General features: G+C 44.0%; 1 protein-coding gene across 1 annotated transcript in view; it reads left to right on the top strand.

Annotated features, from left to right (window-relative positions):
* LOC130371806 (calcium-activated potassium channel subunit alpha-1-like) overlaps positions 1-23,805 on the top strand; it is a 73,872-nt gene that overhangs the window by 30,972 nt on the left and 19,095 nt on the right. The window contains exons 3-18 of the mRNA XM_056577673.1: positions 4,137-4,198; positions 7,966-8,059; positions 8,153-8,264; positions 12,923-12,998; positions 13,914-13,989; positions 14,492-14,662; positions 15,975-16,066; positions 18,941-19,051; positions 19,237-19,342; positions 19,695-19,777; positions 20,534-20,603; positions 20,801-20,956; positions 21,295-21,404; positions 21,590-21,658; positions 21,934-22,020; positions 22,291-22,367. Of these exons, the coding sequence (XP_056433648.1) occupies positions 4,137-4,198; positions 7,966-8,059; positions 8,153-8,264; positions 12,923-12,998; positions 13,914-13,989; positions 14,492-14,662; positions 15,975-16,066; positions 18,941-19,051; positions 19,237-19,342; positions 19,695-19,777; positions 20,534-20,603; positions 20,801-20,956; positions 21,295-21,404; positions 21,590-21,658; positions 21,934-22,020; positions 22,291-22,367 (1,552 nt within the window). The remainder of the gene's footprint in view (positions 1-4,136; positions 4,199-7,965; positions 8,060-8,152; positions 8,265-12,922; positions 12,999-13,913; positions 13,990-14,491; positions 14,663-15,974; positions 16,067-18,940; positions 19,052-19,236; positions 19,343-19,694; positions 19,778-20,533; positions 20,604-20,800; positions 20,957-21,294; positions 21,405-21,589; positions 21,659-21,933; positions 22,021-22,290; positions 22,368-23,805) is intronic.

The raw sequence follows: 23,805 nt of genomic DNA, 5'->3' as shown, positions 1-23,805 counted from the left end.
GAATGCTTAATAAATGCATCATGTTTTCAAACTCAAAAATAATAATTTTAATAACCTGGATTTCAATATCGACCAAAATAATCGTGAATATGATCTTTTTCCATAATCGAGCAGCAGCCCTATCTGAGCGCCACCCCCTCTTTTCCCAGAGTCAGACCGTGCGAGTTTCTCAGCCGAACCCGGTCAAGGAGTCCTCTCTCTCACTCGACTCGCTTGTATCTCACAATGCCTTTGCCGTCGGTGAGTCAGCCTCTAAGTGGAGGCCTGGAGGGTGCTCCAAGCGCTGAATGGCCCAGCGCTGTGGAGCGGCGTCCTCATTGAGACCGACGTTTACCACATCGGATCCCTCGCCAAGTGAGCTGCCGCGGGGAGGGGGTGGGGGAACTGGCCTCAAACAGTCGTTTCTGTCTGTGGAGAAATTGGGCACATTAGGCGTAATAGCACACATTAGTTACCGTGACATGATGTGGGCTGTGTCGACCGTGTAGTAAAACCGTGTGACACGGGGTGCGGCGTCTTCCACCGAGGAGCTCGTATCGGCGGTGAATGTGGGGTCGAGGGACTCCGCTTCGCTTCCAGAGTAAAGCGCTGCTCAGGGCGCTAAGTATTCTGGCCCCTGAAAGGTGTGATTTTTTTTTTGTGGAAGTGTGCGATGGAAGGGGGGGGGGGGCTGGTGGGTGGTGGGTAGGGGACTTGGGCTGCTGGTAACGGGGGGCATCGCTGCTAGAAGTAGGACAATGTCTTGCTTGGGAGCAACAGCAATTATAGTAATAATATTGGGCTGATTAAGATGTAGACTACCGCTAAAAGGTTTGGGGTCACTTGAAAATGTCCTTAGTTTTGAAAGAAAAACTTCTTCTTTTTTTCAATGAAGATAACATTTAATCAATCTGAAATACAGTCTTAAGTTAATGTGGTAAATAATAAGGTGTACAGAGGCCTATTTTCAGCAACCATCACTCCTGTGTTCTAATGGTACATTATTTAGTTAGCCTAATTAAAAGGCTAATTGATGATAAGAAAATCCTTGTGCAATTATGTTAGCACAGCTATAAACGGTTGCCTAACAGTGAACGAAAACAACAACAACTGAAGGATTCAATGTTAACCAATTTATCGGGTAAATTGTGTTGTGCAAACTTTTGATTGTAACAATCGTAGCAAAACTTCCCCATGGTGGGGCAAAAGAGGAGAATTATTACAGCAGTTTTACTATTAATTCTATCTTTTGGAATCAGACCAGATGTGTTGATGGTAGCAGTTATCTGTAGCTGCCAGTGAGCTCCCAGTGCATAGCATTGAAACACAGCTTAGGCTACCAGACAAACACGGGGGTGGAGGGCTTACATCCACGGGCTAAACCCCAGCGCAACGTGCCCCCTTGTGGATAGTAGCCTCGCTACCGACAGATCGAGATATAGATGGGACGGTGTCTGCCTTTTCGTTGTATTTCCGCCCTGGCCCGAGATAAAGGCTGGAACATCATTGGCACAACCTCCCTGTCAGAACAAGGGTGATGGTTTACCCCAGCACCCCCCCTTTGTTAGCCTTGCAGGCAGTGTTTGATCTAACGTGGGAGATTTCATTTAGCCCTGGCGACGAGCAGCCTTCATCATGTTGCAATTACCTTTTTGTCTTCTTCTTCGTCCACCACCCCCCCCCCCCCCCCCATGGCTAAAGACATAAAGACACCTCCTGTCCTATTAAAGATGCGGGAGGGGACTAGGGGGAGGGGAAGGGGGGGTGGGGAGAGAGATAAAAAATGCATGGAGGTGTTTTCTCATTACGGAGACGTCAATTGTGCAGTGACAATGCAATTTCACATCATGGAAATGACCAGGCCCTGAGCTTATCCATTATTTACGCCCTTTTGGCCTCCGTGCGCGTGGGGACCCATTGTGAGGCTTCTTAGTCGGCTACGGCACGAGAGGTCACAGACAACTTCTGAAGTGCATTATGTTAAACGTGTTCTCTGCGTGGAGACGGCTTTTGTCTCCGCGGATTAACTGCGCAATCCTCAACCCTTCCTCCCTCCCTCCCTCCCTCCCTCCCCCCTCCCTCCCTCCCCCCTCCCTCCCCTGCCGTCCTCCCTCCATTTATAATATCATAATGACTTTTAGAATGCGGGTTGCTTAGGCCACATTCTCATCCTCTGATGTAATGCGTGTCCTTGAGTGTTGATTAAAGTAATAACATGGGTCAATTTGATGAAAGTCTAACCTTTGGAATGAAGTATTTGTAGAGCTGGTTAAAATAACAGTTTATTCAAGTTTAAGAGTCTGTTTCCAGGTGAATGAGTCATATGCATGACACATGCAACAACAGTGGAATGCTTGTTACCTCTTAAAAAAATCAATTTTATTTATATGATGATGTTTATATTGAATTTATATTGTTTATTTTGTTCACAAAATCTCTCTCAGTACACCCGTTTCAAACACGGTTATCTTAATGGTTTTATTATTGGGTTGCTTTATTATTGTTGTTATTATTATTATTATTATTGTGTAGCCTTATTGCCTCTGCTAGCGTCAGCTGCAAAGGCTGCTCAGTCACATGGTACAGGAGTAGACGCTCTGGTTCCCAGTTCCATCATGGACATTGACTGTTTCTTCCTTCCTGCGGCCATGTTTCCCCCCTGTGTCCGCCACAGGGGGAAACATGGCCACACAGACAAGGACCGTTATATTGATTCACTCTCAGTGCTCCGTGTGTGTTTGTCATGGTTTGCGGACGTCACAGGAAGAGTGCGTCCGCCTGGCAATGCTAAGCATGTCTGGAGCCTTTGCTTCTGTGGCGTCGCGGTGGGTTCTTGGAGTGGCGGGGGATGGCCCTCTCAGGAACGGACAAAATGGGAGCCACACACACACTCATACACACACGCACGCACACTCATACACACCAATGTATACATGCCAGTGTTTCTCCCAGAAAATGTCTTAGTCAAGGTGGTCAAGGAGCGGGGGGGGGGGAACAGTATTACCGATTCATTTTTTTTATACCTGATGGAAGTATGTTTTCTTTCCCTGCGAGAGTTTTCTACTTTGTTAATTCTTTGTTAATAATTAATAATTTATACATTGTTAGTCAAGGCGGGGCCCTATTGTTGTTAAAGTGGCCGCCTTAACCATACAGTGCTGAGGGGAACACTGCATGCACATTTTCCCTCACACACGTTTGCACACACACACAGACACACACACACACATGTATACAAGCACACACATACGTACACACACACACACACATGCACATTTTCATACACACACACACACACACACACACACACACACACACACACACACACACACACACACACACACACACACACACACACACACACACACACACACACACACACTGACAATTTTTCAAGCTGCATTGCATCGCCAACGGTATGGTAGTGCCGCTCTCCTGTGTGTGTTTGTGTGTGTTTGTATTTGTGTGTGTTTATGCCTGTTATAAAAACACTACAATATATTTACAATTGACAGTTCATGAGGTGCACTACAGCGGAGGAGCTTGTTTAGTTAATGGACTTGTGTTTATCTGTGTGTGTGTGTGTTTGTTTGTGGGTCAGGGCCTCTGGCCGTGCTTGGGTGTTTGGTTGTGCGTGAGAGAGAGAATCAAAGACTGACGTATGAATTGAAGCCTACATTCATGAATGTTTGTGTGTGTCAATGAATACATGAATGCATTTAAAGTCAAACACAATAATTCAATGCATGACGAGCAGTATGGTAAAGGTAGCGTAGGAGTGGGACATGGTGTGTGAATGAAACTCAAGCTTTGTGAACCTCTTGAACAGGTCTTCTTTGAGACGGTGAGTGGCAAACATAGGAATCGCTGTGGTTTTAGTTAGTCAGCCTCTTCCAAAAAACAAATGACTTCTGGACATTAACAACTGCTGCATTCCTTTCTCCTGAGCCTTTAAATGTCAAACGTCATGGTAAACAAAAACAGATATGTGTGTGGCCCTGGTCAACATGAAATGTCGTCCAACACAACGAAAGCCTAAGGCAGAAAGCCATCAACTTTAACCGTTTTTTTAACTGCCGGAAATCCTGCAGCTGTACCTCTGTGTATTTCTGTCTCATCATTCATCCATTTCTTTCATTGTTTTTATTATATTTCAGGTGGTGCTCGTCTTTGCCCTCAGCATCGGTGCCCTTGTAATATACTTCATCGATTCCTCCGAGTAAGTATTTCATATTTTGTTTTGTTGTGTGAATTACAATCTCATATCTTGTATAAGGATAACTCTCTCTATCTGAGCTGCAAACCACGTCACAGCCCACCTTGTGCCTTGCCGCTGCGCAGCAGAGTGCGTAATTGAAACAGGATGAAATGTATTTCGACCACACAGGTGTCTTTCCAAGCATAACGCAAGCTTTGAACTTTGACACCTGGGATTCTAAGCTATCCCTATCGCTCCAGTGTCACAGAAAAGGACAGTAGCCCATAGTCACCCTTCCACCCAAGATAAACCACAAACTCATCGCCTTTGTACGCATAAAACGATTCATAAATGTCGTCCATGAACTGTGTGCTGCATGATTCTAGTTGGAGACCACTCCCCCTATGGGTTTCCTCGGGCTACCTCAAGGTGGTAAAACCACACTTATCGTGTTCAGATGGAGCTGCACTAATCTGCAGGGCTTGGAGACAGGAAACAGGAACGGGAGCGACGTTCCAGAACAATCGCCATCGCTCATCAGTCTCCGGGAACAGAGCCTCCCGGCTTTGTGAGCTCCCAGCGCTACAGTTTACCAATTCTGTTTACCGTTCGTCTGGACATTCCATTAGTCAGCAGAAGAGCAGCAGCCACCACAAACACACGCTTTAATCAGGGCCTCAGCAAAGGAAGTCGATATAAAATAATGTTGGGGGGGGGGGGGGGGGGAATCGTTTTTTCTTTCTAACGGACAGGGCTTACTTTCTGCCCGTTGTACTCTTGGTGGGCCGCGTGGGTTGATGTCATTTCATTAGACTGCATATGAGGCGGGGGGCTTTGTGTGGCTCTGCACAGGCTTCGCATGGTGAGCGTGGTCTCATGTAATTATGTGGAAAAACCAGAAGGTAGAGTTACGGCCCATCGGCGACGCCATCTGTGTCTTCCCTTCCCCTCGGCCCGGCCCGCAGTGTCCAATAGCCCTTCTCGGCGGATGAAGAGTGACCTTTGACCCCTCGCCTCGCCCTCCGTACGCATTAGCAATGCCCTTGTTGGCGACGCATATGCCGTGCCATGAATAATGTTTCAACGTTTTATCCAGAATGGCTGAGTCACGTGGTGGCGGTGGTGGTGTTAAGAGGGGATGGGTCTGTCTTTGTTCTAGTTTTTATATTAAAGTCTAACTTTTAGTTCTTTGAGATCCTATCTTCAACGCCCCTGTCCACCCAGCCAGCCTCTTACCGAGGGCCAATGTACAGGAAGTTAGCGTACTCCCCTGGGCACCCCCCTCTTGCAAGCATCGGCTGACTGCCACAGAAGCCGCCGGCTCCCTAATTAGCCCTGGGGGGTTTTCCCTCCGGCAGGGAGGACCGGTACACCTAGCCGCCGCCACGGACAGGAAGTCAACAGGAAATTCTTACATCACCATGCTAAAAAGAAAATACTTTTTATTTTCCGGAGCACAGATAAAACCTCCTGCATGGATAACTTTTTCTCTTCCGGTTGACACCCGACCTAGAAAGAGTCTGGAAAGTGTTGCATAGCTTCTCCGGCACGCTGTTCATTACTCCATTGTGTCAGATAGTGTGCTTTTTTCGAACTTTCGATGCGGAATGTCCTACATTACAATTATATCCCTGCGATGGGTTTTCACATCTATCTTGTCCGTTATCTTCAGGCCTACAGATACTTTTCTTTCGACTTTTTACGATTTTTTTGACATCGTTTTGTGACACTAATTTAGGATCTCTGTGCACCTGTCAGCTGTCCCGAATTGTCGTCTCCCATAATAAGGCTTTGCTGCACCCTCCCAGGTGTGTCTTGCGACCTGGCTTGGAATAATTCCGACACCCATTGTATAATTGCCAATACGCCCGGTCCCTGTAGAACAAGAGGCTTGCCCTATGGGGACATAAGATTCACTGTGATACCATTATTATGTATTGCCGCGGGTCTCTCTCTTGGGTCATCCTGCCTATGTCAATCTTGACTTGAGCAGATGACCATCTCCATTTCTCACCACATTCAATGAGTATACTAGTGTGTTTTATTCAGGTTCAGCCTGGGGCTTATATCGGCCTATAGCCAGTGGAAGAGAGGGGGGTGTGTGTGTGTGTGTGTGTGTGTGTGTGTGTGTGTGTGTGTGTGTGTGTGTGTGTGTGTGTGTGTGTGTGTGTGTGTGTGTGTGTGTGTGTGTGTGTGTGTGTGTGTGTGTGTGTGTGTGTGTGGTGGGGGGGGGTTACATATATGACAGCCGCTGTCGCTTCCTGACCAGGCCCCTCTCTGGAACTCAATTATTCAGCAGAGCAGATTCGGCCCGTTGCGGTCATTACTCTGGCCTGGTCTGCCTGCTATACGACAGCCATTACTGTGGCCCGGGCATCTTTGCAGAGAATCAGGGGGAAGTGCTAGACTATTGTAAGAGGGGCACCAGATTGAACATCGGTCTTGGTGTGTGTGTGTGTTTGTGTGTGTGTGAGAAGAACCTTGACATCACATACATCCGAGCAACCCCAATATAATCCCTGTGGCATTTTAGTATCAACCCATAAAGCCCACTTGATGAAAAATACTTTATCCCAGGTAGTTAATAAACCGTTGCGTAAAAAATGTGTCCGCCCTCATTCTGAGTGGTATTAAAACGTGTTTTGAGTAGTTTTTATGGATCAATAGACTGCACACCATTCACTATAGCGGTACAACAAGAAAGACAGTTTGTTGTAGAGGGAGGATGCACCAATGTTGCCTATGTGAAACACACAAAACTTTAACCAACTGAAACACACTTAACATACGCAAGTCACTAACCTACCCTAAGGAAAAACTAAACCTCGCCTACACACCCAAGCCATAACAATTGCATGATCCATGATTAACAGTTGCTGATATCCATTGTTAACTCCTTCACTGCCCTCACGGTAAACATGGCGGGATTCAATGTCCAATTGTCGATTAAATGGTTCAATGGCAAAGTCCAACAATAATACACGCTATTGGGGGAATGGTCTGTTCTATTTGTTTTATTTTCCCCCAATTGTTTGCCGATTACAGACGTATGGCTTGAATCTTCACAAAACAGCAGGTTCCACCCCATTCAGGAAGTACCCTTTACTAACCCATGCAATGAATGTATTGCCATTTGCCGAGCCCTGACGTGGTGACTTATTTCTCTTTATTGTTTATGTGAATTCTTATTGCCAGATAACAAGTTTTTTGAGGGTGAGACTCCACTACATTGCTAGCATCCGCCATTGCTGCTTGATCACATAGAGAAACGATATGAACCCTGCATGTATTTAACCCTTAAACTACTGCTTCTTGCTTTGCATTTCCATCTAGCCTGATAGCTTCTAATAGCCAACTAAAAACAACAACATTGATCGTGTCTACAGAGGTAGGAAAGGCAGCCACATTGATGAAAGGAAATGGAAAAGGGCACGCTTAGAAACAAGCCGTATTGCGTGGGCGAATAAGGCTTATTCCTGAGACACGTTTGGCAGTTATTTAAGGGTTAACCAAGCATACTACTCAAGTTATTGCTTGTACGGACAATGAATGCATGTCTCTTTCTTAACGGTGAAACATCCTTTTGAGAAAACGATTCACTATTGCACTTTAAAGATGAATCTATGTTGTGTAAATATTTGGATTGCATCTTCAGGAAAACGAAGAATGCATATGTGTGCCGTTTAATAATGTCATAATATATATGTATGGTAGAGTTATTCCCCATCATCCCCCTCCCTATGTTATTATTGGGCCTGACATGTTTGTCTCTCTCTTCTACTCTGCAGTGCTATTGAGTCCTGCCACTACTTCTACGAGGACTACACGCTGCAGATCGACATGGCGTTCAACGTGTTCTTCCTGCTCTACTTTGGCCTGCGCGTGAGTACAGCCACACTGTTCCACAAGTGACCAGAGAGCCATACATGGGCTGTGGAGAGTAATCACCGTGCCTTCTTTGTCCATTGTTCCCAGTTCATCGCTGCCAACGACAAGCTGTGGTTCTGGCTGGAGGTCAATTCCGTGGTGGACTTCTTCACCGTGCCTCCCGTCTTTGTGTCCGTCTACCTGAACAGAAGTTGGTTAGGTGAGGGGACTGTCTGGAGGGCTGTGTGTGTATGCCGGGCCAGGGCTTCAGGCGTCATCCTGTGTGTGTGTGTGTGCGTGTGCGTGTGCGTGTGCGTGTGCGTGTGCGTGCAGGGTTTTGAGTAGAGACTGGAGAGGTCTCAAGCCTTTGGTGCCACCCAGTGGTTTGAGAGTTCCCCTTCAAGAGCTCCTTGTGTTCAATGAAGGAGAAAACTGGGCTCTCGAGCCAAGACAAATCGGTCCGACTCCACGGTGTATAATTAATTTTCACCACTTGTCTGAGAATGGCTGAGGTCTTCGTTTCGGGGTCACGGCGTAATCCCCTTACGGACGGGGAACTGCTTGGACGGGTGCCCTTTTGTCGCCCTGAGTATTATTACCAATGTTGCAAGACTTTCTTTGGCAGGGAAAGTCATTGCGGCCGACGCTCAGTGGGAACTTTCCGTTCCGCGCGAGCGCACAAATTGGATAACAGGTGGACGTCGAAGAGGCGACGCATCAGGCTTTATTGTTTTCTCGATAGTTTCAACAGCCTGAACGTCCCACACTCATGGTCGCCGGGAGATGAGCCTTTTGCTGTGATTGTTGAGGTCAAGGGCTCCATCATTTAAATTGGTCACGCACGTTTCCGTGGGAGCAATTCCTGCGTGATGTGGCCGTCAGTGTCAGGTGGCTCGTGATTGTTCGAATGTCCTTCACCCAGTGCATAGATCATACCAGACAATCTATGGAGGTCAACGTATGAGTCAGACCGGGTTTAAAAGAAGGTCACAGGCTTTGTTCATGGTTCTCTGGTACTAGAGAACGTTTTCGTTTGCAAAAGGTGTGAATCCCCTCACCAGGAATGCATCTGCGAGGATTTCATTTCTGTATTCCTCACCTCATTATTGGCCCTGAGAGCAACATTTAGCAGTTGTTCTTTTGATGAATGCGGTTCACACCCAACGCTATATGTACCTGCGTTTCTATCAAATACAACATTGTTATATGTTCAGTATTGGTTTAAGAACACTGTGGAAAAATAAACATTATCCTGTTAAGGTGGTACTAGATGAATGTGGATGTGGCACCATGTTGTTTGAGAGACGCTGGCGATGACGTCAACCGCCCACAACTTGAGAGCCACATGAAGCTTGCATGGACACTGCCATCTAGTGGTTGCTGCTGACACCTGCCAGGCCAGAGTACAGCAGAGGAGTTGTTAATTTAATTAGTTCTTCTTCCATCCTAGCATACAAATGTTATTGTGTGTCTGTGTGCGTACATTCATTGTTATCTTCACACTTCACACTAACTGGTTGTAATTGTAAGCCCGGGTTCAGGCTTGAACAAAGAAATGCTCTCATGCACAAAAACCCATGCACAACTTTTTTTTTTTTTCCTGCTGATGCATGAATAACTGTCATGCATCAGCAGACATCCATGTACGCAAATGTCCAAACGTGTGTGAAGTACATGCATACAACAAATGTTAAAAGATAGCCCTCTGATTACCCTGTCAAACAATCACTTCATAACTATATTCGGACATGTTCGGATTTTGACAGTCCGTTCTGATGTACTGTGTCATTGGTTGAGGCTGCATAAAGTCCATGTTCCTTGGTTGGTGGGCTGTTGGCTATTTATTTTGGAGTCACATTTATCTCCTGCAGTTTGAAGTGAAAGCTTTGCCAGGGGAACATTGAGTGCTTTAGAGCGTCACATTCATACCCATCTAGCTTAGCCATCTGCAGAGGGGCCACACTGCAGCTTTTAAATCATAGGCCGCTGAAATGTAAACACAGAAAGAGGCTTTCACCATTAATCTGGCCTCCACAACTCGCCCGGAGAGATCTCCCCTTCGTGGGAATTCGGTGAAGTGATTGTGTGGGTCGTCTCCTAAATGGTTGTTGTAGAAATGAATCAGGCCACACACACACATCACTTTGAGTGACTGCGGGGAAGATGAGTGCGTGATGTATAATTGCAATTCATGAATATAATAGTTACATTATATGCAGTTACATACACATTATGATAGTTTGACCCTGGAATCATAGCAATCAGACGAGACACATTGCTGCATTGCGTTTTTCTCAAGCTTGGCCATTCAATGTGGCACACCCAATTGAAACTAGCACTATAACGAGGTCTACATCAACACAGTAAGATTTCATTCACATGATTCACGAGGGCATGTGAATTGCACACGTTCGCATCATCGGACGAAGAGCGACGATACAAAAGGTTCTGATTCAGAAGGCTCTGATTCAGAAGGCTCTGATCCATAAGGCTCTGATTCAGAAGCTTATCCGGAAGACACTGGTGTGTCACTTGACCCGTGTGCTGTTAAAAAAATGAAACCTTCCAAGACTACAGATCCTGTCAGTGTCACCAGTCAATGAACGGCTTGCTAGTCACCATCAGTGTTGGACCACGGCACCATGGTGAGATTACACCAGGCTATCCGTCCATCTGATGTGTACACTAGCTGCCCGGGGCCTCTTGATTTCTCTGGATGAGGGCTAAAGGAGCTTACACTTTAATATCCTGATGGGAAATGGGGTTTTCTCTAAGCCCCCTGCCTCGTGTACCCGGGCGCGGCCAGACGAGGACTCTCCCAGGGTCCGCCGCCAAATGAGATCCCCATGGGATCTCATTTGGTCGCTCATTTCCTCTTTTTGTTTTTTTGTGGTGTTGTTTTGTTGTGGTTGTGGTTGGCCCCGCCCACTCGCGCCGCGCCGGTCAAATCAAACATCCTGATACGCGTTTGGTCTCCTTGTCATGTTGTCGTCGAACCACAGCAATGCCCGCCCTTTTTTTTTTTTTGTACTTCATGTCGGAGTAAGCTACCCAGGGGAGGGGGTGGGGGAGGGAAAGGGGGGGGGGGGGGGGGGGGGGAGATGCTCAACAGTGAACCAGTAAACACGCACAACCATTAGCAGGCTAACCTCGGGACGCTTGGTCATCTCACTGTTGACTGGAAGGACCGAACGTTGTCTAGCTCGCTTGTTACCGGAGGGCGGCGGTGGAGATCTCACATCCCAGTGCTTAGAATCATGATCCCCGCCAAGATGATGGTGTACAGTCGCCCCGACGCGGGGAGCCGCCCCACCACGGCGGTGGTGAACCAGAGGCGGCGCAAGAAGTCCACGGGGGAGCTCTTCCAGAAGGGGTACCGGGTCAGGTCCGGACATGGGCAGGCCGCCGAGAAGGCAGAGCAGGACACGGTGTGCTATAACCTGGGCTCGTGCTTCCACCTCGTCTATTACTGGGGTAAGAGACTCAGAGAGGGAGCAGGGGGAGGAGGAGGAGGAGGAGGAGGAGGAGGAGGATGAAGGTGGGAACGCTCCCACCTGATCCCCCCCCCCCTTCCTCACACCGCCCCACCCACCTTGAGTAACGCAACCCCCCCCCAGTGTGTGTGTGTGTGTGTGTGTGTGTGTCAGATGAAACAGGCTCAAGTTGAGGATTGTGAGGCTTTGCTGTGCACTTCTGTTCTTATGTGGACAGCAGGCGAAAGCTACTGTAAATGATCACCCAAAAATAGGAAATCCCTGCTGGCAGAGAATAAAGTCATTCAATGCTATTTTTTCACATTTTCATCAAAAAACAGCTTTTACCACCAGGAATTTATAGGGCCATGTTTACACAGGTAAAGCATGACCCGGTCTCCTGGTAGTTGGAAAACTGCTGTTTACGATTTCCTTTTTCACAATTCATTGTTTGAAAGCCTCCAAATTTGATAGTGGGACATCCAGTTGCATTGCTGTCTTGGTCCTTTGGTTCACTATCGATATATACTGTAAAGGGGCTCCTCAGGATTTCCTAGGTTGTGCGTCCAAGGAACGTATGGCAGGTCGGCGAATCCACACGCAGTCTACCTCGCGCTGTCGGTTGAGTCATAAAACAGTGCGAACAGCGTGGTGTTTGGCTCACTGGGCTCTGGTCTCCGGTGAGCAGCAGCGTGCGGTTGACTAATCAATGGCCTGTGGAGGCACTTTGTTGTCAGTGGTGATTCTGACTCACATCCCCCTTCACTCAATTCAGTGCATCAGGCTTCAACTCCGCTCTGTCTCTCTCTCTGCAGCCTCTTTTGAAACGAGGGGCAAAAAAAGATTGATTTGACGTCACCTCTGTTTACCGAAGCCCACGGGACACCCACCTGTCTCTGTTGATAATCCAGGGTCTCATCTCGCTGGCTGTTTTGGGCTGTACTCCCGCGTCCGCCCCCCCCCCCCCCCCCCCCACACACACACACACACGCAGACAGACACACACCTCGCTAATGAAAACCGTATCAGGTAGATAATGCGAGCGAGATTAAAAGCATATGAGTCACATTTTAATCAAGGTTTCCCAGACCAGGCCGAATTGGTGGCCACTGTCTCGTCCCACGGTGGCTGCAATATTCATTTTGCATAAGTTAATAGTCAGAGCTAGTGCTGCATCTTTTGGCGTGGTTTAAGTCGTCTTTCATCAGAACTAACGATCGATTGTTACTTTTGTAACCAAAATGAATCCGTTGAAGCTGGTCAAAATGGACGAGGGGCTGACAGGTACGCGGGTGTTGTTTGGCGTGCTGTGAGACTGTGCGCTGGGGGGCCAGTGCAGGATTTTTAACCCCTGTTGTTGTGTTCATCCCCCCGGGTAACTCACTCTTGGTCTTTCTTCCCACAGGCTTGAGGTTCTTAAGGGCCTTAAGACTCATACAGTTCTCAGAAATTTTACAGTTTTTGAATATATTGAAAACGAGGTAAGTCCCTTGTTATATTCTCATTGTCGTGATCTGAGTCTTAACCCGAAATGTGTGTCATGTTTTGTACTCCGTTTGTCCATTTGTTTTCTGTTTATTTCAGAGACATTGCATGTGTACGCTCAGATTTTGCATGCTGTGTGTTGGGGCATTTTTTTTGTTTTTCAAGGCATGATTTATTAATTTATTTTGTGGTTTGCTCTTCTATATAGGAGCTTTAAAAGTACTATTTTGAACTTGAACTATTTCGCAATACCCCAAAAAAGCTGTAGTATTATAGTATAGTTATGGTCTGTATGTTTTTATGTTTTATTCTTCTTCAACTAAGTTATGCTTACACACACATTGCCACAGAATAGTCTGCATCCTGCAGAATTGGACACGCCATTCTGTCCATTCCTCTGCTGTTTAGAATTAAGGTTTTTTTTGCGCAGATGTCAGCGAGAGCTTATAGCTCGACAAAATGTTCACAATAATCTCCTCACTCATTTACTCAGAGGAAGGTAAGAAGAGGGCACACACAAACACACACACACACTCGATGAATGTACCGAGGCCACTGAAATCACATCACAGTGTGTTATGGTTACATTTTTAATCTCAAGAAAGACATTTGTCCGGCCAGAACATTATGTTGTTTTTTTTAACTTGCATAATTCCCTTGTACTAATGCAGGAGTTTAAAATGGAGAAACATACAAGTCATACAAACCACATGCACTTGCGTTTTGTAGCAACAAATTTGCATCCCGGTAAAACGTGTTCTAGGATACGATCATGTATCCAACTTTTGTATTTGAACAACGTGCTGTAACACTATGTTAGTCTCTGAACCCCCTCGCCCGCTCACTGTGCTATAATGGTATGTTTGAATATTGAAGATTACAGCAGTGTGTTGTAATGCCTTTTCCACTAGTAACTCGATAAAGTTGGTGAACCTGTGCTCAATCTTCATAAGCACATGGCTTACAGCAGCCGGATTCATCCATTTGGTAAGTTTGGAGTCACCAGCTCATTCAACATGCACTATAGGAGCATGGCACATGTTTGTATTTGGTATAACAAACAACTTTTTATTACATCATTTCAAAACTTTGTTTAGATACAATGCAATTTCGTATAATTGTATTGTAGAATTTTTGTAATTGTCCCACAATTGATCGTATCTCATATGTTAGCGTTATATGGAAACACTCTAAATTTCTCTACACAACAACCACAGTCACTAAGTCACTTGCTCATTCATTCACTCAAGCCGTAATATTGGTTACCTCATCGTCTCCGACTCACTCACTCACTCACTCACTCACTCACTCACTCACTCACTCACTCACTCACTCACTCACTCACTCACTCACTCACTCACTCACTCACTCACTCATGAAGCATTAGTGCAAAAAACAGAGCTCCCTAAGCCTCTGCCTCTGTCTCCACCCCTACCATGACGTTGGTTCTCTCAATCACCTGCTGTAAACATCCTGACCTGTGTTCCAGGTGGAAAACTCCGGAGACCCATGGGAGGACTTTCAGAACTCCCAGGCTCTCTCCTACTGGGAGTGTGTGTACCTGCTCATGGTCACCATGTCCACTGTGGGCTATGGAGACGTTTATGCAAAGACCACACTGGGTCGTCTTTTCATGGTCTTCTTCATCCTTGGTGGTTTGGTAAAATAACCTCTCATACTTTATCCCCCGCCAAAAATAAACGGTTAGCTTACAATGATGGAAAACCCTTGCTGTAAGATGCATGGCATTATTTTGTGTTTTTTTGTGTTTGCTGTGGATAAACGCTAGTTATTAGAATTTTGGAGTTATTTTGCATTTTTAACATTGTTTAATTCCTTGTTTCCTTACTCATTTTTGTTTTAACAGATTGAATCTATTTAGAATTATTTCAATGTTTGTTTTGTTGTGTTTGCTCATCGTTGTGTCTCGTCCCGCTGTATAGAATTTGGTTTAATAAGTGGAAATAACCGTGATTTCAGGTGGCATCACTGTCCTCCATTTCTACCCACTTTCCAACAAACACCATGATTTGGGCTTGATTTAAGACCAGCTTGATGGATAAACAGTATAACTCACTCTTTATAATATCTGTAGCTATAGAAAAGTTATAAGTAAACTAGCTAGCTTTGGATGCTAGTAGTATAGCTAGCTGCAGGTGTCTTATATATACCACATAATGTATAATGTTATGTGAAGATGTTACGTCAAACAGCATGCATTTCCACATTTATATTTAAGCACAGGATTCTGGAAGCTTCTGGATACGCCTTGAGAGTTTTCCAGAATAAGCTAGGGTTCTCATAACTAAAAGTTATTGCACAGAAGAAGATGGCAAAATGGACATGTACACGTAAATCTAGATATAATTAGTGCACCACTGTCACTCAAAGCACACATTATGAATCTATGAAGAGTTAAACAAAGTTTTAGCTAACATCTGATTTCCATCAAGCTAGGCCGATCAAATCAACCCATCATGTGTTTTTTGTTGGACGAAACATGGCGCATAAGGCTTTATTTTCTAAGCTTCTTTCACTTTTTTTTTCTATCGCAGATTGACTTAGCAACCGTCAGTTTTTTTTTAAATGCAATTTTTTTCCCCTCTACCTCTGATATTTGTAGATGCTGGCTTGGCAATTCTTTTTTCTCGCTTTCCATTCTTACTCTTCATAGTTAAGAATCTAACCAAGATATCATTTCAGGCTACATTCATCAACGTTTCTCTTCGATCCCAACTGAATCATGTTATGGATTACTTTCTTCCGGCTTTTTTTTTTCTTCCAACTATTGCTTCAACTGTCAATCCCCCCTCCCCAACTGACTGATCAATAGATTCTACTTTTCACGACTCACTCTTCCAGATGTGACGGATAACTTATCGCCAAAAACTAGAGGAGCTTGCTCTCCATCTTTTTTTACCTATCCCTTTTTTTTAGTCTCCTCTTCTGTCTTCTATCTTTTTTTCCCTTAGGCCATGTTTGCGAGCTACGTCCCTGAAATCATAGAGTTAATAGGCAACCGCAAGAAATATGGCGGTTCCTATAGTGCGGTTAATGGGAGAAAGTAAGTATTCTGGGAGGCTCTGCGGGCCTCCGACGCAGTGGGGCCTCTCGCTGCATGCCATTTTCTTTTTTCTTTTTCTGTGTTCATTGCATGTAGGCTATGTTTGCTCGCTACGTGCCAGAAATTGCCGCTCTCATCCTTAATCGGAAGAAATACGGAGGGAGTTATAACTCGACACGAGGCAGAAAGTAAGTCAAACAAAGTAAACGTCCCCCCCCTCCACTAAGCAAAATTTAACAAAGTAAAAGTTTGAACGGTGTGGTGTTTGTGTGACTAGCGTGTCCCTCTCTTAAAGAGGGGATACACCCTCACAACTGTAAATGTTGAGAATAACGGTAACCTGGGATCTTTGGATATCCTCAATTTCATATGAAAAATCTTTTACATTTGTTTAGACGATGCAAAAGTCCCACACAGTGACTGAAGACCTAGGCCATGACTATCTGTATGAAGCCTGTGGGTTTGCTAACGCTTTTGGGTGCACTGCTTGGCAGTACATGTCTGCTTTGTAGTCATTTGTATTTGTAGATGATCACGCACCAGATGTATAGAACATGTAGGGTTTCCTCTTTGATCTATAACATTGGCTGTGATGAGAAGTGATAGAAGCTGCCGAAATTAATTTAACAAAAACAGTAATACTTATTTGATAAACATGATGCATTCTTTGATAAATCTCTGTAAAAATAAAAAGGAAAAGTCCAAATGATAATGATTTTGCATTTGCCAACTGTGGCAGTTTGGGTTATAGTAGTTGCAGTATAGCGTAAAAAGTACTATAAAATCATTACAAATTAAAATAGTGTTGTCTATATAGTTTATGTAAAGTGTCTAAAGTCACACGGCTTATTTAACAGTGATCAATTAAGAGAAAATCCTACATGAGTGACCAGTGAATGTGTAATGTTCTGTTAAGCTGCTTATGTGTCTATTTGTCCTTGCATATTGTGTCTGTGAAATCACATTTTCATCATCATGCCATCTCCCGCAATTGAGTTCATCATTCACAAAGACCCAAACTCCACAACACTAGTCATGAACGCACCTCTGACATAAATGTCAATTTGCGCCATTACAATAATTTTGAAGGCCACTGACTTAAGTCATATCAAAACAGTGTATCATACAAATACTTACTTTGCAGTATTCATCTACTGTGGGTGGCAATACACTTTACCAAATATTTTCTTACTTTAGAATCCATTAATATACAAATGGCCAATGGACGTCACTGGCTTTGCGTGAGTCAGTTTGTCTTTATTCTTCAGCGCTTTTCCTGAACAATTCTCACAAAGATTCAAGCTTTCATTACAAAACTCTGCATTCAGAATATTCTAGAATAGTCCTTCCCTCAAGCTTACCTGCTGGGCTCCCATGCCATCGCTTGCTTCTTGCGTGATTCTGTATCGTTGCATTTGTCTCTCTTTCTTTTAATCCGTTTGAAATTGCTTTTGCTCGCTATGCCTATGCAAACTGCTACACTCTTGGCCTTTATCTTCAGTCCGAACCACCTCCAACTGCCTCAACAGACCTCAACACACACAACACATGGAGAAAATCTTGTGTTTTATGTATTCTTGCGATAGTTTATGAAGAGACTCTTGAGTTTTTCCACCGGCCAATCGACTACTCCCTCATAGCCCTCTGCACATTTTTTTTTATAGCTCACTTTTTTGTTAGATTCGTTTCTTCGATTTTTTTTACCTCGTGACGAAACTTTGGTTTGAGAAATGTCTCTTTCTTTTGTATTTGTACGTGTGTCTTGTAAATTCGTGATGTGTTATAATGTAAACGTTGTTGTGTATAATTGGAAAGTAGGTTAGCCATTTAAGCTACGCTAAAGTTCCAATGGTGGTGATCCATTCCTAGGTCGGTTATTTCCCAAATGGGTAGCTCTTACTCATTAAGTCTGTTGATTAATAGCTTTGTAAATTGTTGACCACGTCCCTTACCCCATCTTTACTTTCTGCTTTAACAAAACAATTACGTTAAGTTAATGCAAATTAATTACTGTTTTTTTATTCTTCCCCTTTCTTTTCCTTATATCTCTTTTTTCTCATGGTATTCCTTGCACTACTGTCACACAATATATTCCCAAAATGCAAATGAAGATTATTGCCTCTATTGTGTTCTAAACTACTATGAGATGGAAAGAAATTGTATTTTGCAGTATACACGCGTAGACTTTTAGTTACACAGTTTCTAATGTATCGTTCAGTAAAAAGACATATCAATTTCATCCAAATATGCCAGAACAAAACCCCAACATTTTACTTCGTATTGATTACCGGACCAAGGAAGTCAACATTTTCATATAAAATGAAAAAATATGCAATATATGCATATCATCACACACACTTGTTTCCCATGTTAACGCTTGACATTTTTAATTCAAACTGAAATTTAAACTGCAGAAATCGAATGAGGAAGCGGACATATTGGATTGAGAGTCTATGTATAAAGACCCTAAGTAGGGCAACACTACACACTAATAATAATAATCTCTTGTCTGGTCCGGTCTAATCCCACACTCCAAATCCACTGTAGTCTTTGACCTCCACCTGCCACATCCTCTCCCATACCCTCTCTCTCCATAGCACAGATAAAGCATCTAAATCCAGAGCGCCTGGTTCCACCTGTTTCCATCCAAAATGTCTACAATTCAATCGCGGTGTGAATACAGATTGACTGACTCATAGATAAAAATCGGGAAAAAATCTGCAGTATTATAATTTTCTTTGATAGTTTCAGATTTGGATTATATTTTTGCATGACAGTGTTGTGGAGTCTACTCTGAAAAATGAATATCGTCCGTGTTGTTTTGATTGCATTTCCCAAGCTGCTTTCATCATTGTCCTGCGCCTGGTTTCCTAGGCACATAGTGGTCTGCGGTCACATCACACTGGAGAGTGTGTCCAACTTTCTCAAAGACTTCCTACACAAGGACAGGGATGATGTCAATGTAGAAATTGTTTTTCTTCATAAGTAAGTAGCAACATTCAAACTTTTAGCTGTTCTCTTTGTATTGAATAACCTTGGACTCATTCATATCATCAGTTTTTCCTTTTTTTCTACCAATGACATAATCTTGCAAACCTTTACAAAAATCCTCTGGTGAGATTAAAAGTGTCTGGTTCTAAGAGCTGTGCATGCATTGCTCTGCCCTTCAGTATTTCCCCTAATCTTGAGCTGGAAGCCTTGTTTAAGCGCCACTTCACCCAAGTGGAGTTCTACCAAGGGTCTGTCCTCAACCCCCACGACCTGGCCAGAGTCAAGGTAAACATACACAAAAACAGCACCCATAGCTCTATGTTCTCACATCTGTGCTGTCACATCGTAAACTAGCCGTCCCTCTTGGCCAGATCTCTTTTCGTTATTATTTTGTAATTTTATGGGACTAACCTGGTAAAATAAAACAAAATGCACGCTGGAAATGCAAGGCAAAATCAAAAATGGGGGATAGTAAAGCTAGCGATATGTTGTGTGAAACTCAACTGCAAACTGTATAAAGGCGGTTCTCCTCACCGAATACAAACAGGCACGGTGGAGAAGCCCTTCTGGGACTTAAGATGTGTGTTGCCACGCATCAGTAACTGATTTGATTCTGTTATTGCCGTTCTCTTTTCAGATTGAGTCGGCGGACGCTTGTTTGATTCTAGCCAATAAATACTGCGCAGACCCCGATGCAGAGGATGCCTCCAATATCATGAGGTAGCTCATGTTGCACTGCTGCTTCGGTGTGTGTGTGTGTGTGTGTGTGTATGTCTGTGTGTGTGTGTGCGTGCGCGTGTGTGTGTGCGCGTGCGTGTGTGTGTGCGCGTGCACACTCGTTTTGTGTTGGATAGTTTCGATACGTGTGTGTGCTAATAGATGAGGCAACAAGCCTAATTGTTTTTGACATATATTACACGTAGCGTTTTGTTTACTTCCTACTTCCCATCGAAATTATTTGATTACTTGTGGTAATCAGCATTCATTAAGCGAGTGAATACTATTTCAAATCACGTCACGGCAATTCAACCGTTTCATCGCCCCGCTTCAACCTCATCATCAGGGGAGACGAGATATGGAAGGGAATGGTCGTCTGGGCTGCATGTCATTTTTTATTGCTGTCCTCACCAGACAGTTAATGTTGGGGTCTTGTCACAGGCTTATAGGGAAATCAATGGGCCCGGACGTAAACACCACTCCCTAGATTTCAATAGTGTGCATAGGGGAGGAACATACAGTCATCCCTGCACCACACAGACATGATCTCACCACCTTTAAAGCACCAGGTTTCATGCTCCCTTCAGGCTAAGCTATTGACTGGCTGATCAGCGGCCTATCGATCACTTCTAAAGACCGTGGCGTCTTTCCCGAGGAATAGACTCGCATGACAACATCGGGCTGAGCTCTGGTAGCAACGGGGGGAAATTAGAAATATGTGATATGGAAAAAGCAGACTTGTTTTTTGTTCCTCATCAGGGTGATTTCTATAAAGAACTACCATCCCAAGATCAGGATTATCACCCAGATGTTGCAGTACCACAACAAGGTAGGCGGGAACTCTACACGATCCAAAACTTTATTATTTATCCCTTAAACACGAAACTAGATCGCTAACCGCCCGGTTATACATGAAGACGCCGTGAATGACAGTCGGGACAGAATATGGGAACGGAACGTGTGTCGGCGTATGATTCAGCTCTACCGCAGCAGAATGACATTTTTGGATATTAATTCGGTCCTCAGGCCCACCTGTTGAACATTCCAAGTTGGAACTGGAAGGAAGGGGATGACGCCATCTGCCTGGCGGAGCTGAAGCTTGGCTTCATCGCCCAAAGCTGCCTGGCCCAGGGCCTGTCCACCATGCTGGCCAACCTGTTCTCCATGAGGTCCTTCATCAAGGTGCTGCCCACACACATGCCCGAATTAAATTCTCAACGAGAAGTGTTGTTATGTGTATGGTTTGACGGCGAAGCAAGTTTATTTATGTAACATCCTTCAAACACAAGGCAATTAATGAGTACAAGGAAGAAATCATAAAAAAAGTACACCCTGTCTAACCAGCTAGCTCTAAAAACCCAAACAAGCTGTATCAAAACCTAAGATGAACTCACATTTAAGCGATAAACGGTGCATTAAAGCAGAGTAAAGAGACTAAAAGAATAAATATGGTGATAAAAACGTTTGAAAATGTGTGTAGCTGAAATAGATTTTGTGTATCAATGTTTATCTCCATCTAGATCGAGGAGGATACTTGGCAGAAATATTACCTGGAGGGCGTTGCCAATGAGATGTATACAGAGTATCTATCCAGTGCCTTTGTGGGCTTATCCTTTCCAGTCATCTGCGAGTAAGTACATTCAAGAACCCATCACGCCCGTTTTCCAACAGCTAATATGTTTTTCTTCTTTCATAGTTTTTCTATTGCAACTAGGCCTACGACCTCTCGATTTATAACAAGAATGCTTCTCAGACACTACAAACACAAAGAGCACCTAAGACAATCACAATTTAACAATATCCTCCTCTTTACAGACTGTGCTACGTCAAACTCAAGCTGTTACTCATAGCTATTGAGTACAAATCTGATCAGAGGGAAAGCAGGTAAGAACAAATATCTACTATTATCACCATCTATTCATTTAGCAGAACCGTATATCCAATGTGACTTAACATGATGATTGTCCTCGCTATCCTCCATCTTTGTAATTTTACGTGTTTTATTACTGAATCTGAAACGTTTACAATTCGAGAGTAAGATCTCATTTAGAGACCAGCCCACAGGCTGTTCCACGTGACTCTGGCTCATCCTGCGTTATACCCCATTTGTTTTCGTCTCTAACCTGTCCCAAACATCACGTGGTTCACCCTCCCCACAGCACGCTCATAAACCCTGGTAACCATGTCAAGATGGAAGAAGGGACCCTGGGCTTCTTCATTGCCAGCGATGCCAAAGAAGTGAAGAGGTAGAGTACACATCCGTCTAAAGAGGATGCTTGTTTTTGTCTCTGCATGGGTTAGAAATGTAGCATATCATTTTGGGTTTGTAACTGCCTTTGCATTAGGCTTCTCCTGAAACAAGTGCACGGAGAGAATTTTGCTATTCATGAGATAAACAAAGATTTTATAATCATCTTAAAATAATCATCTTTCATTGAACTTGCAAACCAGCAGGTATTTTCCATAATATATATATATATATTTTTGAAAGATTCTCTTCCGGCATTTTTCAACAGGGCGCTGTTTTACTGCAAAGCTTGCCACGATGACATCACAGATCCCAAAAGGATCAAGAAGTGTGGATGCAAGAAATGTAAGTGTGCCCGCCCTCTTCCTGTTCTCACCGCACAGTTCCAGGGCTCCAACTGGGCATTGATTGGCTGAGGTCAATCAGAAACCTGAACCAGTAAACTGTAGCCGTGAAACAGTATAACTGAGGCTGTGTTGTCACCCGTCCAGGATGTTTAGTAAAAGCATTAATTATTCACCTTTGTCACATCTTTGTCACAACTCATGTGCTGCCCCGGGAAAGAGATCACAGGGTGTGTTTTGTACACCCTGTTCACCTGTGTGGTCGGGTTCACACACAGGTGAACCGAAAGACATCTGACACAGGAGACCTTCAGTTGTGTTGATGTTTTTCCTAATCCTGACTTTTCTTCTGCACTTCCTACTTCCTTTGGGAACCGCTCCTTGTTTCACAGCGATCATTGTGCTTGTTGTGTTTGTGGGGGGCAGGGTTATTATCCATGGCAACAAGCTGCATGACAACATGAGTATCTCATGTTATTGTACCTTTCACGTCATACGTCAGTATGACTTAACACTTTTTGTGCAGCTGACCATTCTCAAACAGCATGATAAGGGAAATGTAATTTCTTTTTTTTAAAACATCAACTGAATTAAGAATTTACTGTAATTTCATTTTCCCGGCCGGAGGCCAATCTAACCCTCCCGTTTGATTTATTCTCCTCCTGCTGCTTGGAAACTTGCTTCAATGTCTTTAACTTTCACTTTATAGTGATATATTGTGAGTAATATGTGTGTTTGTGTCCGACAATAACCGAGCCACCACAGCCTGCTGCCTACAGACTGAACTGTCTGACTGTACATGTTGCATGCACTACGGTCAATGCTCGCTGTTCCTGTCCCCAACCTCCCGTCAGGGCCAAACACTTCAACTGACAAGCTTCCAAAAAAAGGCACACAAAAGAGTGACAAAATGTTATTTTTTGGCCATGCAATATCGACAGTTGAATTGAATATTTTTCTCATTTTTGTGTCAAATATGCATCGCACTTTCTTGCTGTCACCAGATCTTTTGAATTATCTGATAATGATTTTATTTGAATCACTCCTATGTTGGTGTCTGCTCGACCCAGTTACACTACACTTTTACTACCACCAGATGTCGCCCAAACCATTTAATACACCAAACCTACAACGTGGTCGTTACTTATGCAAACAGATTAATCCATAAATAATAAATTCTCAAACAACCTTGCAACTTGATGTCATATACATCAGAAGGAAGTATATACGTACATGATTTCTTTTAGCGCATATCTTTGTCACTTAATGTGACAGCGAATTGTAAGACTAACAGCCTTTATGCTCCGAGAACAATGCCCATCAAATCATTTATGAAGCTTTGATTACAAAGTAGCTTCATGTTAGGCATTGTGACTTTTTTATGTGACATTTTTATGCCATTTTATATATGTATGTTATACATATTTTGTTCTCAGGCT

This window comes from Gadus chalcogrammus, chromosome 18 (assembly GCF_026213295.1).
Source record: "Gadus chalcogrammus isolate NIFS_2021 chromosome 18, NIFS_Gcha_1.0, whole genome shotgun sequence".
NCBI lineage: Eukaryota > Metazoa > Chordata > Actinopteri > Gadiformes > Gadidae > Gadus > Gadus chalcogrammus.
The sequence above is the reverse complement of the archived record's forward strand: the minus strand, read 5'-3'. Positions and strand labels throughout refer to the sequence as shown.